The following is a 26,344-nucleotide window of genomic DNA, read 5'->3' as shown; positions in this document are numbered from 1 at the left end:
TAGCTTTTCTCTTAAGGCACAGAAATGAGCAAGCTTCAGTAAGGGGTTGAAATTAGTTAACATACATGACTTCACTGAGGGTTTACTTTTATTTACTTTTTTTTTTTTGAGACAGGGTTTCTCTGTAGCCTTGGCTGTCCTGAACTTGCTCTGCAGACCAGGCTGGCCTGGAACTCACAGAGATCTACCTGCCTCAGCCTCCCTCATTGCTGGGGGGTTAAAGGTGTGCCCCACCACTTCTGGCTCAAAGCCAGTATTTCTAGGAAACCCCTGCATTTTATTAAAGAAATCGGATGACTTAAAGGTAACAAATTTTCAGTATAGATTGGTTAAAAAGGAGAAATTATTAATCCTAAGTCTCTGTGAAGTTAAAAAAAAAATCTATTTTTATTGAATTTAGAAGACAGCCTTTTCTAAGCTAGAAGTTTCTTTACGTTTTGTCCTGTTCTATACCTAGTTCTCTCTGTCTGATGCAAGAGATCAGCAGGAAGATTCCTGCGGTAGCTTCTTTGTATTCTGGTGGTGCTGACCGTGTGCTTAGAAGGGAGACTGACTTCTCCCTGCTGAACTAAGGGAAGAATTGGATTGGTGTAACTGATAGCGCCTGTAGATTTGGACGCATCCTGTATAACACAGTGGTACAATCTGGCTTAAATACTAAGTCATGTGCATAAGGGCTGACAAGACGGCACAGTGGGTAAAGACACTTGCCGCCAAGCCTGAGGACCTCCCTGGTCCTCCAGACCCACAGGGTAGAAGCAGAGAGCCAATGTCACCACATTCAAACTTTCAACTATTCCTAGCAATATTAAAACTGTCCATTTCAAATCATGTTTCGCAGTTAATTGAGGCTAAGTTCCAGGTAAGAAATGGTCCAGACTTAGATGCAAAATTCTAAGACCTAAAATATAGATTGAATTTTACATTCTAGAAGCAAGTGGAACATGGCAATGCCCACAGATCACTTACCAGCTAAGCTTGACTAGGGCTCAGTAAGGAAAGATAGATTTTTCTCTTTGTTATCTAGTTTTATGATCACAGGAAAGGGGCTGGCGCAAACATCAATGGAGTGAGGAAAAACTCATGCCTACAGCTTTGGAGGATGTGTTTTCCTTACATTGACCATTTGTAGTATGTATTATAAAGTTGCACAGAAGCCCCTGTCCTAGAGATTTTAAGCTGGAACCCTTACTGTTCATGGTACATTTGTATAAAGCAAAGAGAGACAAACGAATGGAATCCTGGCCATTGTAGACTGATCTCAGTTATGAGAACGTGAGGCTTGTGTGAGTTGTCCTTGACATGAGTAGTCGCTTATAGACGTGAATGAATGTAAAGCTGTTGCACACTGCTGGTAATGAGGTATGAAAGTGTCACATTAGAGTTAGGAACTAGAGTTCAATTCCTAGCTCTGCAAAAGAGCAACGGAGGAGGAGGGGAGAAAAGGAAGGAATTACCACTTGAACACCATTGTAAACAGGTGCATCTGATCTTTGAGAGTTTAACTGAGAAAGGACTAGAGGTGTGAGCAAGGGTGAAGCTCGGTGGCAGCACTTGCCCAAGCCAGGCCAAGGTCACTCTTTCCTCAGAACTGCATAAGGAGTGGGTGGTAAATTTAAAAAATTTTTTTTCTTCTTCTTCTTCCTCTTCTTCTTCTTCTTCTTCTTCTTCTTCTTCTTCTTCTTCTTCTTCTTCTTCTTCTTCTTCTTAAAAATCGAAACAGAACAAACAGGTGGCAAGGGCTGCTGACACTAGGTAAAAGGGAAAAGAGGGAATGTCATAGCAGCACTGTAGAGATGACAGATACCAGATACTATTCCATTCTGGTTCACCAAGTTCCCTTACTGGATCTCTAGCCATAAAGCCTAGAGCAGGCAGGTGCTTGTCCACATGAAGAGACGGTGACATGGTACACGAAGAATGGGAAATGAGCTTATTTACAGTTTTGACCAAAGCTTGGGAGAAATCTCTGTTGACCTTGCCTGTAGCAGTAACTCAATTGATGGAAAAGATGAAATAAACATATGTAGATCTTCTTTGGCTGAGAAGGTGGGTGTTTTCTGGTGTCCAGGCTCTTAGAGGCAGCCTGTTTGCATTCCTAGCCCTCAATTTCTTGGGGAAACCCTAATTCTCAGGGACTCCATTACACAATTTTAGTGTTTTTGTTTCATTTCCGTCTTGTTTGGAGCTATGTGAAAAACAGCAGCTGGACAGGACAGCATCTTCTGGTATTTTTACCTTTTGCTAAAATTAAATCCTAAAGTATCTTTGAGACCTATCCATATTTCAGAGCCACATCAGCCCAACTCTACTTGGTACAGCATTTTAGTGACATTCTAGTGTGTTTTTGCTTTGCTTGGGATGTAAGAAATGATGGTATTGAAACTACTTTTGAAATTCATACCTTGTGCAAAATGATATATTAGATTTTTTTTAATCTTGATATTTTAGGCTATATTTACCACACATACTCAGAAATTGTAAATGAAGTGAGAAACGAAAGAATGGTGTTTTCTTTTTATCTTCAGTGATCTCTGGGGTGGTACTTGAGCTTAGGGTTGCTGGGTACCTGCTGCTGCCATCCTCCTCCTTCCTCTGTTGTGTGGAGGGTTCATACTGCAGGATTGCATCCAAATCATAGTTCTAAAGCTGTCTCCTGTGTTGTGGGCCTGCTTGACTGTCCTTTATTCATACTTGAGATTTTTATACTTTGCCCTGCACTGTTTCCAATCTCTGCATACTCTGTATACTGTAGTGATTGCAGTCTTTTAGCGATGTAAATAAATATTCCTTTATTTCTTGGTGTTCCCTAAAGTTGTTTTCATAGATGTCTTTCTGCCTAGACAGTAATAGCTTTAAACCTCCTCAGACCAGTGCTTTCTAGCTCCATTCCCCATGTTGAAAGTGACCTGGAAACTATTCCCTATTTCTAGCTAACGTTTTGTTTCCTAGGAAACCAGAGGGCTGGTTGTCGGTAAGCTCCTAAGAGCTTGAAAGGATGTAGTTTAACTGGTTCACGCTGCCTAAGGGAGTAATTGAGGATCTGCCAACTAAGTAGGTTTGGTGGACCTAAATGGTTGCTAATCGTCCTCATTTGGGCTTTAGGGAAAAATTACCCTTGGGACAAAGGAAATGAAAACTATTTTTGTGTGTCTGTGTATTTCTTTTCTTATAAAATTTTTGTCTCCTTAATATTATTGATTTTTAAAAATTACTTGGAAATGGTTTATAGTTAATATTTATAGATATGCATTTAAAAAGCATTATCTTGTTTGGAATATCAGTCTCAGAAAAGACCCCTATGCCCAGATTTTTTGGTTCTGTTACTCTCCTTGTGGAGCTCCTGTTCCCTCCAGGTCTTCCTATGTTCTCCTTCTTTCATGAAAGATTTCCTGCACTCTGCCCAAAGTTTGGCTATGAATTTCAGCATATGTTTTGATACACTGCTGGGTAAAGTCTTTCAGAGGCCCTCTGTGATAGGATCCTGTCCTGTTCCCTGTTTTCTCCCTCTTCTGGTGTCCAACTTGTTTGCCTTTCTGAATGAAGATTGAGCATCTTACCCAGAGTCCTCCTTCTTGATTAGCTTCCTTAGGTGTAGAGATTTTAGTATGTTTATCTTATATTATATGGCTAATATCCACTTAATAAGTGAGTTTATACCATGTGTGTCTTTCTGCTTCTGGAATACCTCAACTCAGGATCATCTTTTCTAAATCCCACTATTTGTCTGAAAATTTTTGATTTCTTTGTTTTTAGTTGCTGAGTAGTAGTCTATTTTGTAAATGTTCCGCAATATGTGTATCCATTCCTCAACTGACGGACATCTGGGTTGTTTCCAGGTACTGGCTATTACAAATAAAGCTGCTACGAACATGGTTTGTATACTTGAGCATCTTTTGGATATCTGCCTAGGAGTGGTATAGCTGGATCTTGAGGTAGCACTATTCCTAATTGTCTGAGAAAGCGCCAGATTGATTCCCAGAGTGGTTGTACAAGTTTACCTTCCTACTAGCAATGGAGTAAGGTTTCTTTTCTTCTACATCCTCTCCAGCTCATGTTGTCATTTTAGTTTTTGATCTTAGCCATTCTGATGGGTGTAAAGTGAAATCTCAGGGTTGTTTAGATTTGCACTTCCCTGATGACTAAGGATGTTGAGATTTTTCTTTAAGTGTTTCTCTGCCATGCATGGAGATAACTTAGAACCCCTGCACAGATGTAGCCCATGGCAGTTCAGTGTCCAAGAGGGTTCCCCAATAATAGGAACAGGGACTGTCTCTGACCTGGCTCTTTGTTCACCTACACCTGAGGGCAGAGCAGCCTTACCAGTCCACAGAGAAGGAAGGAAGGAAGGAAGGAAGGAAGGAAGGAAGGAAGGAAGGAAGGAAGGAAGGAAGGAAGGAAGGAAGGAAGGAAGGAAGGAAGAAAAGAAAGTCTTGATGAGACCTGATAGACTAGAATCAAATGGGAGGAGGACTTCTCCTATCAGTGGACTGGGAGAGGGGCACAGGAGAAGAAGAGGGAGGGAGGGTGGAGTTGGGAGGGGATGGGGAAGGGGGCTACAGCTGGGATACAAAGTGAGTAAACTAATTAATAAAAATAAAATAAAAATTTAAAAATTGTAAAAAAAAGCATTATATTTTGGGCTGAATTGATAGCTCAGTGGTTAAAAGCACTTGTTCTTGCAAGGAGAGGATGCAGATTTTTCCCAGCATCCATGTAGCAGCTCACAAATTTCTGTTACAGAGGATCTGACACCTCTTCTGGGAGAACCGGGCACCCGTGTGGTGTGCAAACATACATGCAGATAAAACATCCATACACTTAGTGGTTTGTTTTGTTTGTTTGTTTGTTTTAATTAAAGCATTACATTTTGCCTGAGATTTATAGCTAATAATAATTTGAAGGGCATTGTTTCATGCTGGGGGTGATGGTGCATGCCTTTAATCATAGTATTATGGAGGCAGATCTCTCTTGAGTTGGGTTATCTGTCCTGAGCTGGTGGTGCAACCTCAGCCCTGCACATTTGATCTGTTACTTAATCTTCTTTCCATTTCTTTATGAATCATGATCGTAGTACCTACCCCCTAGCACTGTTGTGAAAGCCAGATTGGATCATTTCCATAAACACGAAAAGGTAAAGCCTGGCATAGCAGGTACAGTTAGAACACTATCACGTTGTTAGAGTCCAGAGAGGAGAGGCCAGTGTCAGCAGCATTCAGTGTGTGGTGAGACTCAGCCTATGGGTTCTTTTTGGGAAAGGTGTTCTACAGGAAGCTAGGCTGGTTTAACAGCTGATACATTTATCTGTTCACAGGGGTCAGGAGAGTGCTGGTATTGTAACCAGTGATGGGAGTTCAGTGCCTGCATTCAAGGTGCATAAGGTAGGTTTGCACATCCAAAACAATGATGTTAGAGAGACCTGTTGCCCCCTGGTCATTATTATGTGTGGTGGAGGCCAGGCATGGTGGTGCACATCTTTAATGCCAGGACTTGGGATTCTGAAGCAGGTGGATCTGAGTTTGAGGCTACTTTGGTGTACAAAGTAAGACTGTTTCTAAATAAAGAAATATGTTTGGGGGTATAAATAAATTTGCAGCTAGAAGCAGTACTCTTGGGTCAGTCTACTTACTTCTAACTTTGTCCCCTCATAGGATCTGTTTCTTTCCTGGCAATCTTTTGCTAGGCTGGCTCATACAAGCCAGGAGATCATCTGTTTACATACTTTTAAGATGCCTTGATTTTTTTTTTAATGCCAAATTTAGTTCATATTTGAGAGATTGCATTGCCTAGTAATAAAATCTTGCTGCTAACTGTCATATGCTAATGAAGAATGTCATAAGATAGACATTCTTCAGTGTTGTGGCAATCCTAAACTCCACTAAAGTGCTCACTTCAAAATGAGTTTAATGTGAATTCAGCTGGACAGTGGCGGTGCATGCCTTTAATCCCAGCACTCAGCAGGCAGGCAGATCCCTGACGTCCAGGATAGCCAAAGCTAACCAGAGAAACCCTGTCTTAGCCCACCTCCCAAAAAGTAAATTCATTCAAATACTGGAGCAAAAAGACAGTTCGTGAAATATCAGTCTCATTTGGGTCGCCTGAGCAGAGTCTTATTGCTAGCAATATACCAGTTTCTCTTTTCTCCTAAGACCCCTTTTGCTTTGACTTCTCAAGGGAATGGGTCTTGTAAATCATGTTTTCACCGAGGACAATTTGAAGAAATTGTACGTCTCAAATCTTGGGATCGGACATACGAGGTACGCCACTACGGGAAAATGTGAACTGGAAAACTGCCAGCCATTCGTCGTGGAAACTCTTCATGGGAAAATAGCCGTGGCACACAATGGTGAGCTGGTGAATGCGGCTCGGTTAAGGAAGAAGGTAAGTTGTTTCTTAACAGCTCCTTCTGTGTTGTGATGGTGAAAGGAAGTCGAAGCTCCCGGCCAAGGGCATCTTCTGGTTATTGCCACTTATTACCTCTGTGCAAGAAGTCACTGCATCAGAGCTGCCTGGCACGCCTCCTCTAAACCCATAGTCTTGTACTCCCTAGGTGAATGGACGCAGGGCCACCTGGTGCTGTGCTTTGGACTGTTGGTTTATGGTTGCTGTCAGCCGCCGGAAGAGTCACTGTAAACATCTTATAACTCTGTTCCTGTGCTTAGGTTGTGAGAGAGAAAAAAACCAAGCTATTGTTCCCTATGGCCAAACTCAGCACAGCATATCCCTGACCCATGTAGGGTTTTCTTAGACCAACCAGTTGGTGTCCTATAGTTCTGCTCTGCTGTGCCAGGTCCCCTGTGTCAGCAGTGCATTCCATAAGAGATGCCTACTCCAGTTTTAGGCCCCAAACACTTAGGGCCTTCAAGCTATAAATTGATTCCCCATATTCCCTCCTTGATTTTAGTAGCGCAGTGGCTCACAGAATGCGGGAAAACGCTTGATTTATGTGTGTTGATATGAGGGACATTATGAAGGCTCTGAAACAGGTGAAGAGACAGGTATAGCAGGATTTGGGGGAGGAGGCATGAGGACACCACTCAGACATCCAGAAGCTCCATGAAGCCAGTCTTGTTAGGTTTTATGGTGACATGTCTGCTAAATTATTGGCCTTCGGTGGTCATCTCAACCTTTGGCACCTGTTCCCTCATTGGAGGTTTGGTCTAAGGCTGAATGGTTTCCATGGTAGCTATCCTCTCTCCTAAAGCTGTCAAGGAGCATCTAGCCACCAGTCCTATCCTTATCATATTATTGTACAAAATACACTTAACTGCAGTGTTTCAGACAGTTTTAGGATTGTGTGCCACAAAAGATCAGGCTGAAATCAGGCTGAAAGCCCTTGGCTTTCTGGCTCTCCATATCTCTCAAGTGTAGATTTAAAAAAAAAATTAGAGTAGAAAATAGAAAACATTGTTGTTCTGAACATGAATAGCATTCTTCCTTATGATTCCCTAAATAACCTGTCAATGTTTTACATTGTGTTGGTTATGAAATTAAGAGGTGGTGATGGTGATTTCTAAGTCAGCCAGAGCTACACAGAGAAACCCTGTCTTGGGAGAAAAGGCTGTAAAGGGAATTTTAAGTGGCTTTGTTGGTGTGAGGTTCTCGGGGTTGAGCCTTTCATGTGCTGGCCAACCACTATGCCGCTTATCCTTAGCCCCATACCAAGTTTTATTAGGGACATAAGCATTGCAGAGTGTGGTTTGGCAAGAGTCTAGAACTATTCTTCCATAGGTATCAAGGGCAGTGGTGTGGAAGAAAGAGGAGCACAGATTCCATATTCTTTATCTAAAATGCTTAGGTGAGAAGCCTTTCAGATTTAGTAGTATTTGCGTGTACATTATGAGATGCCTTAGGGATAACACCAAGTCAACATGAAACTTACATGTCATGACACAAATTAAACACATTGGCTAAATAAAACTGTTTTGTGCTTTTTTGCGGGGTGGTGGTAGAGGGTTTAAAGACAGTGTTTCTCTGTGTGGCCTTTCCTGTTCTGGACTTCCTTTGTAGACCAGGCTGCCCTCGAGCTTACAGAGATGCGCCTGCCACTACCTCCCTGAATGCTGGGGTTACAGGCTTGTGTTACCACGCCTGGGGTTTCTCTGCTCTAGCCACATAAAAATCACGAAGATGCAAAGCGCAGCTCCCTTAGTGTCAACAGTTCTGAGCCTGTGGCGTCACGGCCCCCTGCAGTTAGTGTTGCCACGCTGGGCTTTACATGCCTGTGGCCCAGCGTCTAGTGTTACAGCCCTGAGCTTGAGGTGTTGGGTAGCCGGAGTGAGCCGGTGACTTTTGGCAGCCTTTTGGAACCCCTCCAATACTCAGATTGCAGCTTCTCCACAGCTGTTGCTGACCACAGTTCTCTGCCGTCTCTCACCATAGTCCTTTCCATAGTTCCTTTTATTTCATTTTGTGTGTATGTATGTGGGCCTGAGTGTGTGTTTTGTGTACTGTGTACATGATGGTGTCTCCTGGCTACTGGAGTTGTAGATGGTTTTGAACTGATATGTTGGTGTTTGGGAATTGAACCTGAGTACTTTGGAAAGTGGCAGGTGCTTACAACTACTGAGCCGTCTCTCCAGCCTCTCCCACAGTTCTTTATTCCTCTCTGAAATCTTCTGTAGCCTGTGATCCTGACCACTGCCCTTGAACCTTCTTCTAATTGTTCTTGGGTGTCCCTGGGATAAGGAGCCCCAAGAGACCAACTGTTCTTCATACAACCAACTCAGCCTGCTGGACCCGTAATGAAAGGTCCTAAGTAGACAGCAAAGCTAATCCAATAAACTCACTAATCAAATTAGTGGCTGTGCCACAGCGCAGGAGCAGTGCACCGGAAGGAAGTCTCCCAGACAGATGGCCAGAGGGGGAGAGGACTATCTGACAGGGTCCGGAGAGGCTATCCCTGAGGGGCTGAAGACAACTGTGTTGAGGACTGGGGGTTATCTGGATGGCTGCAGGCCACGGATACAGGCTAGATTGTATAAAGGCTATCTGAAGCTCTCCTGGCATAGTAACTTTTGAGGGTTCTTGGCAGTGAAATGCACACACTCCCACACACTGAAATAAATCTTGAGGATGTTCACTGTTGGTCTGGGCCTCCCCTGCAGTTGTCCTGACCCATTTATTTGGCAGCTGTCAGGAGTTCTCTCTAAAAACCATGAAAGCCGAAGTTGTGGCTGTCACCTTTCGCCAGGAAACACCAGGCACTGCGTATCAGGTGACACCAGCAGTGTTCCTCAGCCCTGCCGTATCTGGGGGCCAGCAAGACAGCAGTAGCAGCTCTGTAGGCGGCTTCTGGCTTCTGGCTCTGCTCCCGGGTAACTGCTGTGCTGGCCAGGCTCAGGAAGGGTCTGACAGCTGCCAGGCATGGAGCTGAAGGTCTAGTCCCGCACAGTTTCCTTTATCTAAAGAAGTAGGTAATTGGAAGCAATTACAGGGTCTGCTGTGAAGTTACTGTTGTTAGTGTTAAAAGCCAGCCAAGTGGTGAGGGCTGGGGACTCCAGGCCCTTTGGAGCCATGTTGGAACTTTAAAAAATACTGTGTGGATTAGGAAATACTCTATAGTCTGGAAGCATAACAAGACATGTGGAGGGCTGGAAAGATGGCTCTGTGGTTATGGAAACTGTTCTGCTCTTCCAGGGGTCCCGAGTTCAATTCCTAGCAACCACACATACTAGATGCCCTCTCCTGGCATGTAGGTGTACATGCAAATAGAGCACTCAAATACATACAATAAGTAAATCTCTAAAAAAAGAAAGAAGGCATGTGAAGACAATGGAATACGAACTTGAAAATGACAAGTATGAGAGAATTAGAAGCTGGAAACAATCACAGGTGTCTAGAGTGGGGAAGCAGGGGCAGAGTGCTTACTCAGGCAGCCTGTCCACTTCTGCTATTTGGAGCTTCCTTTGTTAATGTTGCCCAGGCTCTGTGTATGCGTGATCATTTCATCTTTTTGTTGCTAATTACATGGCATCTTAATATCCCTGGTATGGCGGGACTGTCTTGTACCCGCCAGCAATATAAATAGTGACGAGAAGGCTTATTAATATTTAAAAGCTTAGGCCTTTAGCTGGGCAGACTCTCAGCTAGCTCATCTTTATCCTGACTATTCTAGCCCACAACCTACCACATGGCTCGTTCTTCACCTCTGCTCAGCTCCAATATTGTTTCTTCCTGTGTCCCTGGCGACAAATCTCCCGCTTCTCATCTTCTCCCATCATCCCTTTCTCTGCCCAGGAGATCTGCCTTCCACTTCCTGCTCAGATGTTGGCTGTCAGCTCATCACTAAAGCCAATTAGACATAAATGTACATTGCCTTATGCAGATGAGGAGGGAACAGACATTTATAAAATATGAGACAGGTGATGGGCTGTGGCTCGCTGCCTGAACAGAATTAACAATTGAGTCTACAGCAACACCATCACTCCATGCACCCCAACTTGCTGGTAGCTCTTGTGGATCCATTCATGCCATTCATTTATTGTTATCTGCTTTCTTCAGTTTAGTATATTCTAATATTCCTATTGAATAAGTTCAGGATAGTGATAGCATGCATACATGTGCACAGACATGCACGCTTTGTTCAGCATTTTTAGAGCTGATGTCTCATATAGGATAACTGGTTACAGAAATTGAATGGTAGTGAATTGGTGATCTAAAATATCTAGAACCCAGGCTTCATGACTGCTATGTCTTTCTGTTTTCTATTGTAGCTTTGGTGATCTCCAGCTGCCTTTTTGTGCCCTCTTAATGGGCAGTGGCACTGTGGTGACTATAATACACATTTCTGTCCACAAATTAAGAAAATGACTTTTAAAATTTAGACAATCACAAAAATCTTAATATGAAGTGAATTATAAAATTTTACTGCTTAGAAATAATCAAGGCCAAGAATTCAGTTCTGAACATTTTGACATTTAGTCACTTAAAAATGTTGACTCCTATCTTCTCAGTGGCCAGAACTGTGGCTGTTCATTTATGCCAGCGAACTCCGGTTTGAGAGTTGGTGCAGTCTGCTACTCTCAGGATTGTGGAGGGTAGAAAAGGCCACAGTTCAAGCCCTTTGCAAGTGTGCTCATCCTCAGACTTAGGTTTTGCTTTATGTCTGCTAAAGCACTTTTTTCCTGCTTAGCTTTGGAGACCATTGCTGCCAGCAGTAGTCCCTGCCGTGAGTTTACATGTGCTGCGTGGGGCTCGGAACTTGGTCTGTAGAGCGCCTGCTCCCTATTAGTATGCACTAATGCTATAATGATGAGACTTCTCTCTCCCCCAGCTCCTGCGGCATGGTATTGGGCTTTCCACGTCCTCCGATAGTGAAATGATTACCCAGTTACTCGCGTATACCCCTCCTCAGGAACAAGATGATACCCCAGACTGGGTGGCAAGGTAATTGTCTAAACTGGCCTGTGCTGGCAGCTCCGGCTGTGAGAGCTGTGCTTGTGTGTGTTTACAGCCAGAGTGATTCATTTAGTTACTTGTCGTTCCAGAATTAAGAACCTAATGAAGGAAGCACCCACGGCATACTCTCTGCTCATAATGCACAGGGATGTCATTTACGCAGTGCGGGACCCGTACGGAAATCGCCCTCTGTGCATTGGTCGTCTTATTCCAGTTTCTGATATTAACGACAAAGGTAAGGAGCTTCAGAAGGCCTCCCTTTTCTGCTCCCAAGTGTGTGGTTACGGGAAGCTTATTTCCCCCCCAGTTTATGTGTGTACATGGTTGTACATGCCATGTGCTCCTGTGCTGGTTATGGCGGTCAGAGGGCATCTGGTGTTGTCCCCTGTCACACTCTACTTATTCCCATGTAGCAGGGTTTTTCCGGAACTTGAAGATTGCTGGAAGCGTAGCCTCAGCTGGGGTTGCAGGTATGTGCAGGATGCCAGGTTATTAACGTGGGCACTAGGATCTGAACTCTGGTGACCTCGCAGCCAGCTCTTCAGCCCTGGCGTCTGGGGTTTTGGAGTGTGTGCACGGGGCGGAGATGTGCACACGTACATGTGCATGCAGGTGTGCTTGCATCGGTGTGTTGAGGAGAGGCCAGAGGACAACTAAAGTCACATTCTTCTGTTGCTTCCTACTTTCCTTTCTGAGCCAGGGTCTCACTGAAACTGAAGCTCACAGTTTTTAGCTAGAGGTGCTGGCCAGTGAGTCATGTGGCTCTTCCCCCAGCGCTGGGGTTACAGGTGATTAACGTAACGCCACACCTAGCTTTTAGCTGGTTGCTGGGATCCACTCAGGTCCCTCCTGTTTGCCTATCAGGCACTTTACTCTGAACCCTCTGGCTAGGTATGGTCTTAGGTTTTAAGGACATTTCACATAGCTGTGTCAGACCTTCAGTTCATTTAATACTGTGGTCCTATTTCTCTTGCTCAAGTCTTTTGTCTAACCTTTTTATTTTTGTAGTAATTTTTTCTTTATGACCTATGTATCGTTTTTCCAACCATGATATCATAATGTTAGGAGGAATCTTTTGATTATTTCTTTTCTATTAATTAAGTCATGTTGCACCACCTGCTTTTAATGTGATACTAGTAGCTGCTTTTACCTATTTGGTGTTTACCTGTTCTATTAAGAAAGCCTCTTTTTTGTTTGTTTGGTTGGTTTGTTTTGCTTTTTTGAGAGACAGTTTCTCTGTGTAGCCTTGGCTGTCCTGGATTTGCTTTGTAGACCAGGCTGGACTCCAAGTGACAGAGATGTGCCTGTCTCTGCCCCCCCCCCGAGTGCCGCTGCACCGATGAAAAACCCTCTTTTTTTTTTTTCTTTTTTAAACTATTTTACGCCCTGTGTTTGAATGTGTGTGAATGCCAGTGGCATAGAAGAGCAGAGGATCTCAAGTCTGGGAGTCTATCCTCCTGCTTCATGTCTTCCAGGGATCAAACTCAGGTTGTCCGACTTGGCAGAAAGCACCTTTATCCAGTGAGCCGTCTCACTGGCCTAAAAGCCTCCTCAAAAATAAAAAGTCGTTGAGGGTTCTGGTGGTGTAACTTATTAATACAGTGCTTGCCTCCTTTGTGCAAGGCTCCTGATGCCATGCAAAAAAAAGCAAACACAAAACAAAGAGTTCCTCGAACCTATTTACTAAGTTGATTGTCTTATGACTTACAGAGAAAAAGTCTTCAGAAACTGAAGGATGGGTGGTGTCTTCAGAGTCTTGCAGCTTTTTATCTATTGGTGCAAGGTAAGTTGTATCCTAGTCATTGTTTTAATTTTTCCTACGTTTATGGGGAGATTTTCTGCCAAATTTGACGACTTATGCCTATAGTCTTAGCATTCAAAAATTCTGAGGCAGCAAGATTATGAGTTTAAACGAACCTGAGTTACACACACACACACATACATACACACCATCTCTCACACTCCTAACCCCACCAAAAATAAAAGAGGGGTATGGTGATGTATACCCAATAGTCCAAAACTGCCTAGTGGGGAGGTTAAAGGGGGAGAATTATTTGAACTTGGAACTCAGGAGTTAATACCAGCTTGAGCAAACCTGTATCAAAAATATAAGAGGTAGGGGGTATCCAAGATGGTGGCGACCAGACGCACCGTATCTGAGAGGCAGAGGATCTGAAACTCAGAAATTGGTGAGTAAAGGGGCAGCTGAAGCCAGAACATGGACATTGAGGCTCCCTGGGTGAGAGGGGACAACCCATGAGCTGAGTCCAGGTCACCCTCGGACTTCTCTGGGAACCGAGAGTGGCAAGCATTTGATCCCCCTGCACAGAATTCCCTGCTCGATGACTAAAGCAGCAGAGGCGGGCCTCCTAGGTCTTCAGCGGTGGCTGCCAACTGTACCAGCCTTCCAGGTCCTGGGTTTGTGAGCAGCTGTACGACCCACAGAGCCCCCCAGTTAGCAACTGTGCGGGCTGCCCAGTCCCTCAGTGGCGGGCAGCCTGCTGTCTGGGCCACTCAGCTCTTTGGACCGCTGTAGGGGCTCCCCAGGGCTTCCCAGCAGGCATCTGTACCAGCTCCCAAATTCTGCTGTTGTGGTTGGACTCCCAGTGGACCTCCATACCATCTCCAAGTTGTGTGGCTGCAGCACCACTGAGCTAAGGGATCTCCTATACCCGCATTTGCCCCAGCAGGCCCAAATCTGAGAGTAGAGAACAGGGGAACCCTGTGTGCCCTCCAGGTGGACCTGCTAGAGAGTGAATGCACCTTCAAGTAAGTGCCTGCAGAGCCCCAGATCCAGGGTCCCTCTATCCTAGCAGCCAGACATTGGATCCCTCTTACCACACACCCACTGTGGACAACATAGAGATTCTTAGGACAGCTTTCTCAACACTGAAGCCCCTGTTCTGCGGGTCTATCAATGGAGTCCAGGGAAACGACTCCTGGAGCCCAGATAGAGCTGAATACCACAAGGATAGTATGACAGGCCTGTAGGCCACTGAGGTATTCAGGGAATCTGCACATGCTCATTGTGCCCAAGAACAGCGCCAGTACCTGCAACCCCTCCTACGCCTACACCGCCCCCTGTTCCACATTCCAGCCATCTCCACTCTCTAGCACCCTGTCCTTTAAGGCACACTTCCATACACACGCTTGCTCGCCCGCATTAGTGCTTCTGCGCAGCGGATCTTCCTCCCTTAGGAATAGCTAAAATACCAATGCACACTCTCAAACCAGTGGACCTCTCGTCGCCCTGTGGAATAATCCAGACATCAGAGAAGTGCGATACCAGTCTGAACTGCAGAATCCAGGAACAAACAGTGAAGGTTACAAATAAGCAAATGGCCAGAGGTTGGTGTAAGAACACATCCAACAAAAATAAAATCAGGACATCATGGCTTTACCAGCAACCCCCAAAATCAGTGGATATTCGAATTCATCGGAAACACAGGAAACTGACTTTAAAGCTCTATTTAGCCAGTTATTAGAGGGACATAAAGAGGAAATGAACAAATCTCTCAAAGAAACAGAGGCAAATATGGCCAAACAAGTAGAGGCACAATTAGTAGCATATAGACAGGAAACGAACAAAAAAGTAGAGATCATTATAAGAAGACAGGAATCCACATTCAACCAGATGAAGGAAATGGTGCAAGGCATGAAAACGGAATCAATAAAGAAAACACAGAGAAGACCCTGGAGAACTTAAGAGAAAAGATCAGGTACTTCAAAGGTAAGCATCACCAAAGAATGCAAGAGAGAAGAGAATCTCAGATGCTGAAGATACAACTGCAGAAATTGATACATCTCCCAAAGAAAAAGTAAAATTGGGAAAAGTTCCAAACATAAAACATCCAAGAAATCAAGGATGCCGTGAAAAGACAAAATATAAGAATAATAGGAATAAACGAAAAAGGAGAGTCCAGGCTCCAAGGTCCATGTCTTTGACATGAACTCAGTGGCTGGCTCTTTGACCACCCCCCAGTGGGAGAGCATCCTTGCCAGGCCATGTGAGGAGGACAGTGCAGCCAGTCCTGATAAGACCTGGTAAGCTTGGGTTAAATGGAAGGGGAGGAGGACCTCCCCTATCAGAGGACTTGGAGAGCCTCATGGGATGAGATGAGGGAGGGAGGGAGGGGGCTACAGCTGGGATACAAAGTGAATAAACTAATTAATATAAAAAATAAAAATTTAATTAAAAAACATAAGGTAAAGAAATGAGGGTTGGGGATTATACTTTCTATAGGATATGATAGATATTTTTTACTTACTTTTTTGTTATTGTTGTTTTAAGAGAAACAGGGTTTCTCTGTGTAGCTTTGGCTGTCCTTGAACTCCTGTAGACCAGGCTGACCTTGAACTCAGATCCACCTGCCTTTGCCTCCTGAGTGCTAGGAGTTCTGGGATTGAAGGCAAGCGCCACACTACCTACCACCCAGCGGAAAAATTTTTTCACTTTTTCATGACTTTTTCGTTACTATATTTTATTTATAGTGTGCACAGCAGTTGTACTGACATTAATGTCCCTATCCTACCTTTTGATTCTGAAAATACTGTCTTTCAAAAGCCATTAGTCTCACTTGAATTTATTTAATTTTTTTGCCTCCCTGTGTATGTGTTTGATTGTGATTCTAGATCTCACTCTAACCTAGGCCATTCTGGAACCTGTGGCAGTTCTCCTTCCTTTGCCTCCTGAGAGCTGGAATTACAGAGTTGAAACACAATTCCCAGCTCACTTGATTTAGTTTATTTGCTTCTGTAGGGAGGGGCAGATGTAGGAGTCCATTCTCTTTTTCCACTCTGGGTCCTAGAGCTCAAACTCAGGTGTTGAGGCTTACTTAGCAGCAACTCACCTGCCAAAGATGCACTTTATAAATAGGACCTGAGATACGGCTCAGTTGGTAAAGTGGGTCCTGCTTAAGTTTGGGCCTGAGTTTGGATTCCCAGCATCCAAGTAAAAGCTGACTGCAATGTAATCCTGGTACCTGGAGAGCAGGCTGGGGAGAGGGTTTTGTTTGTTTGTTTTTGTTTTGTCTGTTTTTGTTTATTTTGTGTTGTGAAGGGTTGGGTATGCCATTTTGCTTGCGTCTGTAAAGAAGTCAGAGGACGACTTGAAAGTCAATTCCACCAGCAATCAAACTCAGGTTGTCAAGTCTTAGAAACTAGTGTTCTTATGCACTGTGTCCTTAAGCCATGTTGTTGAGAATTAATTAAGCCGATGGTGTTGGTGCATACCTTTAATCCCTGCACTTGGGAGGCAACAGAGAAACGCTGTTAAAGAGAGAGGGGATGGTAAAGACTTCTCTTGTGTCTTCTCTCACCCTCTCTCTCTCTCTCAAAAAAGACAGTAACTTTCAGAGTGAAATGATAATATAGATTATCTAGAGGATTCATGCAATATCAAGATTTGACTGGGCACTTGAATGAGAGAGTTTACTGATCCCTTTATTTTTCAAAAATATATAAAAGATGACTTCCTGTTTTTAAAATTCTACATTTTAAGAGTAACAAATTAAACGGTTTTTCCATCTGCCTTTTAAAGATTAGCATGTACTTGTCCTATAAAATGGTAGTCTTCACAAATGTCTTTTGTGTTTTTTTCTAAGATACTGCCATGAAGTCAAGCCTGGGGAAATTGTAGAAATATCCAGACATGGTGTCAAAACTCTTGATATAATTCCAAGGTCTGAAGGGGACCCAGTGGCTTTTTGTATCTTTGAGTATGTTTATTTTGCAAGACCAGATAGTATGTTTGAAGGTAAGTACATTTCTTCTCTTTTACTTTTCGAGTAATCTCATGCATCTTATTGAAACATGACAGTTATTGCCCCGGTGGCTTATTTGGCTCTTGGGAGGGGAGGCATGTAGCTGTACGCCGTAAATACATTACTGAGCCACAAATGGTAATTGCCCTTCTTTCAACTCCTAGTTTTTGTTTTTCTTTCAGTAGTAAAGAGTATAACTTTGTAATACAGATTAAGGTGAAGTTTTATAAATACCACACAGTTGAAGCGCTTGATTTTTTTTTTTTTCTACCTTATTGTTTCTGTGTGGATTGCTTTTCTTTTGTCCAATCTATAAAATCCTCGCACCAGCTTTGTAGAATAGCAATGTTATGCTCAGTTAAGACAATTTGTTTTCTCTTCCAAACATTCCAGACCAAATGGTTTATACAGTACGTTACCGGTGTGGTCAGCAGCTGGCGATAGAAGCACCGGTAGAGGCGGACTTGGTGAGCACAGTTCCAGAATCTGCTACGCCTGCTGCTCTTGGGTATGCGGCAAAGGTATTTACTTTTAATTATTTTCAGTGAGTTGGTCTTCTGGCAGTGAAATAAGAAATGTGACCTACCGTAGGGAAATCCACCAATTTACCCTAAGAAGGAAAGATTTGGGGTCTAATGTTGATTCCTGTGAATGAATTACTGGACATTTTTTTCAACAACAAGTGGGCTGAGTCATGGCTCATTGGGTGAAGATTTTTGCTATCAAGGTTGACGGCATAAGTTTGATTCCTAGGAACCACACAATTAAAGGAGAGAACTGACTCAAGTGAGTTGTACCCCGCTTCCACACAGGCTCTGTGGCATGTCTGTGCCCATGCGAGCACAGGCAGGCACACAATGAGTAGTTGCTGGAGTCACCCCCACACACATATCATATCAACTGGCTATGAAGGTGTGTCCCTGTGTTCTCATTTGTTAATTTTGGTGCCAGTGGCACCAGGCTGGCAGGATATGTAAATGCTTGTTGCTTTCTCCCCTGCCCAAAATGAAAAGGCAAGCTACCCGCCATCACATCTCCACACGCATATGCCTGGATTCTCGTCCAGGTCTCATGTCTGGAACATGTGTCTGGGTGCTCTATTGACTGGGGTGATGTCTGCCCTTACCTGGATCTCCTGCCTCATCTGGGTCTTGGGCCCCAGTTTGGGCACCAGATAATGTGGAGGCTTTTGGGGGCTAACAAAGAAGGCATGGAGACATCTGTATAGTATAAGGTTGTTGGCCTTTTTGCTGGGACAGTCAGCCAAACTTCGAAACTTAACCCAACTTCCCTGCCATTTTGTCCCTGCCACATGGATCTCTCTCTCTCTCTCTCTACCTCCCTGTTCTTTTCCTGTCCTGTTCCCTTCTCCTTCTATCTCCTGCTTCTGTTTTTCTGCCCCAGCTTCAGCTGGCAGCCCTTTATTTTTAAATATCACCCTGTGTCATATATAGTGAGAGGAGGGCCATGTGACCTCCCCCACGGCAGTTTTTAATCATTCATAGATTAGAATATTAGCCCTTATTTTTAAATTTTAACAGCATACAAAATAAAGGGTTCCATTGTGACTTTTCCATGTGCATGTGATTTTACCCTGTCCTTACTCATGCCTTCCCATTGCCCTTCTTTTATTTTGCACTTTTGCTTGACTCATAATAGTTCCCCTTTGTGCTTGTATATCACATGCACTCTATTACCCTGTTTCCTCCTTTCCTTATGATCTGGTCTTCTGTTTTCAACACACACACACACAAACACACACACACACAATGTAGACCTTGAGGTCGGCTAACTTCTTTTTTGGTAACGTGCCCATCTCTTTTCAGCATTTTCATCTCTTGTATTAATTCCTCCTTCCCCTGGAATACAATCATGGGGTTGCACAGGGATGCTTCTGGTCTAACATCATAACTTGACAGTCTGGCCCCTACTGGTGTTTATAAAAGAGAGCAACTGCTTGTGCTAGCATATGCCTGTGATCCCAGCACTGGAGAAGCTGAGGCAGAAACACTGCTGAGCTGGAGGCCAGCACTATGAATATGTACAGCATTTAGTGGCAATATAGATGAGCACCCTCACTTAGCTTCTAAATGAAGCAGTGTGCATGTGTTTTAAAGGTGGTTACCGTGAGGAATGGATGGATACCTCTTAACCCAAAAAGGTATCATCTTAACCCAATATATCTACTAATTGTACACTTGTTTTCTCTCCCTCAGTGTAGGCTGCCATATGTGGAGGTGCTGTGTAAAAACCGGTATGTTGGAAGAACCTTCATTCAGCCAAACATGAGGTTAAGACAACTTGGTGTTGCAAAAAAGTTTGGTGTGTTGTCTGACAACTTTAAAGGCAAAAGAATTGTTCTCATCGATGATTCAATTGTGAGAGGCAATACCATCTCACCCATTATAAAACTCCTCAAAGAATCTGGTGCAAAAGAGGTAAGTGATGTTGAAACATGCTGTAGCGCCAATAATTAACCATGTGACGCTGGCATAACAAGTGCCGTATCCAAGAGGATAGTTCATTGAAATTTAACCTTGCCTAGCAGATTGCTTCTCGATAGCCGGGCAGCAGTGCGAAGAACATTTGCTAACTATTAATCTTTAATAGATTGAAAAGCTAAACATAGAAGGTCACTCCTAGCATTTGGGAGGTAGTGGCAGGAGGATCAAGTGTTCAAGGTTGCCTGCAGCTGCTGATAATCCCTCTTAAAAAAAAAAAAAACAAAGTAAAAAAGCTCAGACATTTTTTTACAGTGTAGTGTTTTTGAATTAATGTTTTGTATATATAATGTTCCTTTAGACATCATGGTCTTAGGGTTTCTATTGCTGCAGTGAAACACTGTGACCTAAAAGCAAGTTGCGGGACAAAAGGTTGCTAGGTTTAGGAAGTCAGGACTTAAGGAGAGAAGGGACATGGAGGCAGAAGCTGATGCAGAGGCCATGGAGCTGCCTACTGGTTTGCTTGCTACTCATCACTTGCTCCGCCAGCTTTCTTGTAGAGCCCAGGACCACCAGCTCAGGAATGGTACTACCCACAGTGGGCTGGGCCTCCCCATCAGCCACTTACCTTACAAGGTATTTCCCATCTCCCAGCTGGAACTATGGAGGCATTTTCTTAGTTGAGGTTACTTCCTCTCAGATGACTTGAAGTTGACATGAAACTATTCAGCATGTCATGTTACTGCACAATTAATAGACAAAAGGGGGGGGGGCGGTTAAAAGTAGCTAACATTCTTTGCAAAACCCAGCAAATTTGTATGACTCTGTTTATTGAAATCTTTATTGTAGCGGTCTGAAACAAAGCCTGCACTATCTCCATTTATTCAGTTATTAAGTTGTATTTTTAAATGTCAGCGTTTATTCCAACTTTTAAATTACAAAAACAAGCTGCCTTTTATAGTGAATAACTAGCTGAATGAATATGAAAAGATAGAAAGCAAAAAGGATGGCCTATATTTAGAACATTTCAAGAATTACAAGGGTTTTCCAGCTTTTTTTTGTGTGTGTGTGTGACCAATTATGGTTCTGGTAATCTCACTATTGAATTCTATGACAATTATAGAGTGAAAACAGAATATAATAAACCCAGCATCTGTTGGTGTACTAAAAAAAGAATTGCTATCTGAATAACTTGCAAACAGATTGAATATGTAAAGTGACATGCCTGCCAGTGTGATGAAATGTGATGTGGCCATTGAAACCTTATGAAGATTGCATAAGACAGGCTGGTTGTTCCTACAATGTGAAAGACTGAAAAGAAAATGTGCATCTTGTTACGACCATGTAAATGGGACTAACAGGAAGGGCAGAAACAGTAGTAGACAGAGGAGCCATGTTATGGCTCTTCAGGTTTTCATTGTAACCAGGCAGATTATGTCCAATATGGCAAAATAAAAGATCAGCAAAGTACAATTTCAGTATTAAAGCAAAACAAAAGTAGTTCTAGGAATGTACAGCCATTCAATAGGGAGCCAAAGATACGGAGAAAGAAAATTGCTCATTAAGAAAAAAATTCACAAAGCATGGTGTGGTTGGTGGTTGCACGCCTTTAATCCCAGTACTTGGGAGGCAGTGGCAGCCGGGTCTCTTGAGTTCCAAACCAGCCTGTTCTACAAAGAGCGTTCCAGGACAGCCAAGGCTACACAGAGCAGAGTAACCCTGTCTCAAAAAAACAAAAGAAAAAGACAAAAATTCATAGGCTGGAGAAATGTTCATTGGTTAAGAGCACTGGTTGCTCTTGCAGAGACCCCAGGTTTAGTTTCTAGTGCCCACATGGTGGTTCACAACCATCCTTAACTCCAGTCCAGGGAATCTGATGCCCTCTTCTGACCTCTGAGCATCACTTGCTCACATGGTGCTCAGGTGTTCAGACATACATGCAGGCTAATAACAGGAATAAAACTAACCTTTTTTTTTAAGCTCACTTTGTTGCTCACGTTGTAACTGAATATTCAATAAGACAGTTTTATCAGTGGAAAAATGTGTAATTATTTTTGTTCTGAGTGTACGGTATCATTTCTTTCCAAGGTGCACATTCGGGTCGCTTCACCACCAATAAAGTATCCTTGCTTCATGGGGATAAACATTCCCACAAAGGAAGAGCTTATAGCCAATAAGCCAGAATTTGAATGTCTTGCAGAGCACCTCGGTAGGTATTAAAATTTCTGTACATTTTAATTGTTTGTTTTAAATTTTAAGTGTACTTTTGTGTAAAACAGCAAATAGTTAGAAGATTAATTTGAGTGCCAGGGAGCTAATTTCAACAGTTAACAGTTTTTGCCGTGCAAGTTTTGGGGGACCAGAGTTGAATTCATAAATGCAGAGTGGGTATGGTCCATCTGTACATAATTTTAGAGTTCAGCATGGGCTAGCCAGATTCTGAGACCTTGGGCTTCTACAGACACTTGTATACACGTGTGCATGCACACATATACCCTGGGGGAAATCATTCACCAACAGTTATCTTCTAGAAAAAATTGAAGCATAACGATTTCAGTTCCTATTTTGTGTGGTGACACATGCCTTGCATCCAACACTGGATACCAGGGCAGCCTGATCGGAGTTGAGGGCCAGCCTGCTCTACAAAGGCAATTGCAGGCTAGCCAGCACTACAGAGTAAGAAGACCTTGTCTCAAAAAACAAAATCAAAACAAAACAACCCTCAGTTATAACATTGAACACAATTCTGAAAGGAATGGAGTACATTCCTTTGTAGGTTAAAGCCAGATCAGAAGAGAAAGTGCTTTATCCTACACACACACAATTGAATCAAGAGATTTCTGCATTTTAAGTACACTTTATCACTAGGCCATATCCTCCATACTTTCCTTCTTTTAAAAGTTTGAGTTGTCCTGGTTGGCTTGAACTTGTGGTCATCTTGCCTCCACTTTCCAAGAAACTGGGATTACAGACCATCTGTCATCACATCAGCTTCCTCTTTCAGGAAGGCTAAAAGAAAGTTTCATGCTGTCTGTACCTGTGCTTTGGCGAAGCATGTTTTCTTTCTAAAGACAAAGCTCGTGACATCTCCCTTTCCTGCTGCAGGAGCAAATAGTGTTATATATCTGTCAGTGGAAGGACTGGTTTCGTCCGTGCAGCAAGAGTTAAAATTCAGGAAACAGAAAGTGAAAAAACATGACATTACAATTCAGGCAAATGGAAATGGTCTGGAATGTTTTGAGAAGACGGGACACTGTACGGCTTGCCTCACTGGGCAGTACCCCGTGGAACTGGAGTGGTAGCTGCCTGGACAGATGCTTCAAGACTGACAGGTGATGCAGAAGTGGTTCACGTACTGTTACTCATTTGGTACAAAGTAAAGTGGATGCCACATGCTTCTGTATGTATACCTTCATAAGCTTGGAGATTGTCTGAGGTTACTCAATTGCTATAATTGAACCATGATGATTACATGAAATAAAACATGTAGGGATGCTTTTTATACAAGGGTTGACTCTTTTCACCTAAGAGAAGGCCAGAGGTTAGTGGTATTTCCCAGGCCCATGCTTGAAGAGGTTAGAATAAGGGATGTTATATACACAGGGCAGAGGGCTTTGTAAAGTCTCATGAAAACTTTGAATTCGTTGAGTTCATTGTGCCCCAGAGGTCTCTAGTCTGTACAGTCAAGCCTGTAATTATGGCCTTGATCTTAGGTTCTTCCCCCTCACCGCCATACTCATATTTGTGGTTCTGGGGACCAGTGTACAACTCTTAAAGAAAAACATGAAAAATACTTGGGAAGCTGAGGCAGGAGAATCTAAAATTCAAGGCCAATCTGGCTTTCCTGCCTCCAGATAAGAAAGTATCTTTCTGCGCCTGGGAATCCCCATTTGTTTCTTGAGGCATTCGTACAAGTAGTATGTAGTAGGACTGTCAGTACATGTCGTACCTGAGTTGAGAAATCCCGATTTTCCCCTGCGTTTCTACAGTGCATGGTCAGTAGCTTTTGAGAAGCTAACGTTAATTAGCTTCTGCTAAATTAGTTTGCAGTTTCACTGTGCTGGAGGGTAGGTTTGCAGACCTTTTCCATCTCTGTGGGATGCACTATATCTGGAGCCTTTTTTTTTTCTATACTTGATTAGAAAATGTGCTCAATAATATTTATCCCAGCAAATAACTTAGTACAGTGAAAATATGAAACAATTTTAAGTCCAAGTAAGCTTTTATCCTTAATTTGATTAAACTTGGCTCTTTGAATGGAATGTTGGATCATTTACAGTCATGTATATATACAATTTAAATTGAGCAAAAAGAAACATAAGAGGGCTGACTTTGTAAAGGCTAAGCAGACACCACTGTTTTAGGTATTAGATTGCCTGTACCCAAGCGTCAGCTCAGAATCATGTTTTTTCTACTTTGTTTGGTTAGCTCTACTGAGTTTTTATTTTTATTTTTTTAAATGATGCAGATTTAGTGGATTGAGGTGATTTACTAACTCCTACTTGTGTAAGATTTTTCACATGCAAAAATAATTATTTCTATATTGTTGCCAAATTTTACTGTATAGTTTCCAAACCCACTTAGAAGTATATTTATTAATTACTGAAATTATTAGTCTGCATTTGGTATATAGTTTCGTGTGTTACATAGTGGCAGGTCAAGATAAGTTACTACTTTAAGGTCATTTGCTGCAGTGGCTGAGGTGGCCCTGTGGCAGACACGGGCAGATTGGCATTTCACAGCCCTGGGGCCATTTTAAGAGGTGTAGCCTTTCACCTTAAATGCATTACCCATGGCAGCATGGAGGGGTAAAGCCTTCAGGTCAATTCTTAAATGGCCTTATTTGAATTTGATGTTTTAAAAAGAAACTCAGGGAAGGTACTAAAACCAAAATCTCTAATTTGACTTTGTGTTTTCCACAGTTTTTATTTTGTTTTATTGGGATACTGTTATAAAGGGAAATAATAACTGTGATCATTTGATAATCGTACAACTTTCCTAACTATTTCTTCGTTACCTTTTATTTCACAAGTTTCTGACTATGAATTAAGTTAACATTTTTTTTACCAGTTTCAAGCTGCCTTTTATGTGCTTTAAATGTATATAACTAGAGAGTACTATATGCTGAAAAGAATGTGTTTGAACACAGTTAACGTCACAAACAAATGTAAGCCTACTTTTTGTGACTTTTTTTGGTGACAAATATATCTAATAAATGTGTTTACATGTGTGCTTTTTAAAAATAGTAGTAATTGATACAGGCATTTTAATAAATAGTCCATGTCTTATGAGCCAGGCAAACTATGCCAAGTAGGAGGGCAGTAAAATAATTAGAAGACAGAATGCCGAGTCATCAAGATGTAGAACAATTTATTTGGAAACACTGGAGGCATTGTTCAATGTTCAGTGTTCCAAGGGTCTGGAAATCCCAAACAAAGTTACAAATGGATGAATCAGCACATCTAGACAGCCTGGTCCTACCCAGTGTTAAAACAGACCGTGAAGTGACACAAGCTTTAGACGTGAAAGAAGACTGTGGGAATGCTACACAGTGAATAATTTCAACTGTCTAGTTGTCTAGAAAAGGGAAAACTGGTGGGACAAGGACAGTCAGACGGGCAGAACCATCGGGGCAGCACTCTGAAAAGCCTGGATTCTTTTAAAGGCTGTGGAGTAAAATCCTCCCAAGTTCCCAGCCTGCTTGGTTGTAGAGGTCCAATTCAGGCCGGGCCTGGGGATTTCTGACTAATCTCATGAGGAATTTCCTTTAATGACTCCATCCACCCAGGTGTTTACATCCTATTGCTTGTTTCTCAGAAGAATCCAACAGTGTGGCTTTGTTCTTAAAAAAGCATCTTTTCCATTCTTTTTAAATCACTGTTCTTACTGCCTTTTGCGCAGCTGGACAATAAACCACACCATGCACCATTAACCCAGTTGTGATACATACTTTGAGACAGGGTCAGCACATACGCTGTACATATATTAGTAAATTGCCATGTTCTGTTTAAGCTCACTAAGTAGGTGGATTTGGCCTTCTCAGTTTGATCTGAAATGTGTTCATCATTTAACTCCTCTCTGTCTGTCTTTCTGACAGGGTCTTATTAGAAGGCCCCAGCTAGACTGTGTGTGTACATGCATGCATATAAATATAGGTACCTTTAGAAACAATAGGCATCAGCTTCCCTGGACCTGGACTTATAGGTGATTTTTGAGCTGCCTGACAGGAGTGCTAGGAACAGATCTTGGGTCCTCTGGAAAAGCAGCAAGTACTTTTAACTGTTGACTCATCTCTCCAGTTCACTGTGTGTTTTGTGTGTAATTGTTTTGTAACGTTTTCTGTGAGTGCAAGCCTATGTGTGCCTGTACATGTAAAGACCGGAAGATAATCTGTGAAAGTCATTTCTCTCTATCTTGTGTGGACCAAACTCAAGTCCTTCTGCTTGGTGGCAAGTGCCCTTCTCATTGAGCCATCTTGCAGGCTTGTTGTTGATTATTAATATTTATTATTGATTTACCTTTTAAACAGCGGTTATTCCTAAACCAGCTGTATACCCAACTCACCACACAGAGACTAGGATTTATTTAATTAACCTAGAGCACAGTGCTGGGCAATAGTTATTCTATCCTAAACCTCCAAGCTTGCATAGTTTCTTCCCATTCAGATTTCCCACATTATACTTACTTTTAGTCATCTCAGGTCTGGTTCATCTCTCCTCATGGTTCCAAGTCCTCTCCTGC

At 42.7% G+C, this 26,344-nt stretch overlaps 1 protein-coding gene and 1 long non-coding RNA gene across 4 annotated transcripts in view; one reads left to right on the top strand and one right to left on the bottom strand.

Moving 5' to 3' along the window:
* Nucleotides 1–24,846, top strand: part of Ppat (phosphoribosyl pyrophosphate amidotransferase) — a 39,177-nt gene extending 14,331 nt beyond the window's left edge. The window contains exons 2-12 of one of the 2 annotated variants that reach the window (XM_021662594.2): nt 5,315–5,381; nt 6,175–6,381; nt 11,276–11,388; nt 11,490–11,635; nt 11,814–11,870; nt 13,111–13,183; nt 17,004–17,155; nt 17,556–17,683; nt 19,379–19,600; nt 21,692–21,812; nt 22,709–24,846. In XM_021662594.2, coding sequence (XP_021518269.1) covers nt 5,315–5,381; nt 6,175–6,381; nt 11,276–11,388; nt 11,490–11,635; nt 11,814–11,870; nt 13,111–13,183; nt 17,004–17,155; nt 17,556–17,683; nt 19,379–19,600; nt 21,692–21,812; nt 22,709–22,905 — 1,483 coding nt within the window. In that variant the 3' untranslated portion in view covers nt 22,906–24,846. The remainder of the gene's footprint in view (nt 1–5,314; nt 5,382–6,174; nt 6,382–11,275; nt 11,389–11,489; nt 11,636–11,813; nt 11,871–13,110; nt 13,184–17,003; nt 17,156–17,555; nt 17,684–19,378; nt 19,601–21,691; nt 21,813–22,708) is intronic. The other variant, XM_021662595.2, reaches the window with a different exon arrangement.
* LOC132653176 (uncharacterized) lies at nt 1,648–26,344 on the bottom strand. Of its 2 annotated transcripts, none has more exons than XR_009590924.1 (3): nt 26,289–26,344; nt 20,232–20,345; nt 1,648–1,751 (listed from the first exon to the last, which is right to left on the bottom strand). It is a non-coding gene; the product is annotated as an uncharacterized LOC132653176 (long non-coding RNA). The 2 variants fall into 2 exon arrangements; XR_009590923.1 differs by lacking the exon at nt 1,648–1,751 and adding an exon at nt 19,596–19,869.

The sequence above is a fragment of the Meriones unguiculatus genome, chromosome 3, assembly GCF_030254825.1.
Source record: "Meriones unguiculatus strain TT.TT164.6M chromosome 3, Bangor_MerUng_6.1, whole genome shotgun sequence".
In the NCBI taxonomy this organism is placed as follows: domain Eukaryota; kingdom Metazoa; phylum Chordata; class Mammalia; order Rodentia; family Muridae; genus Meriones; species Meriones unguiculatus.
Note: the sequence above shows the minus strand (reverse complement) of the source record. Positions and strands in the feature narration are given on the sequence as shown.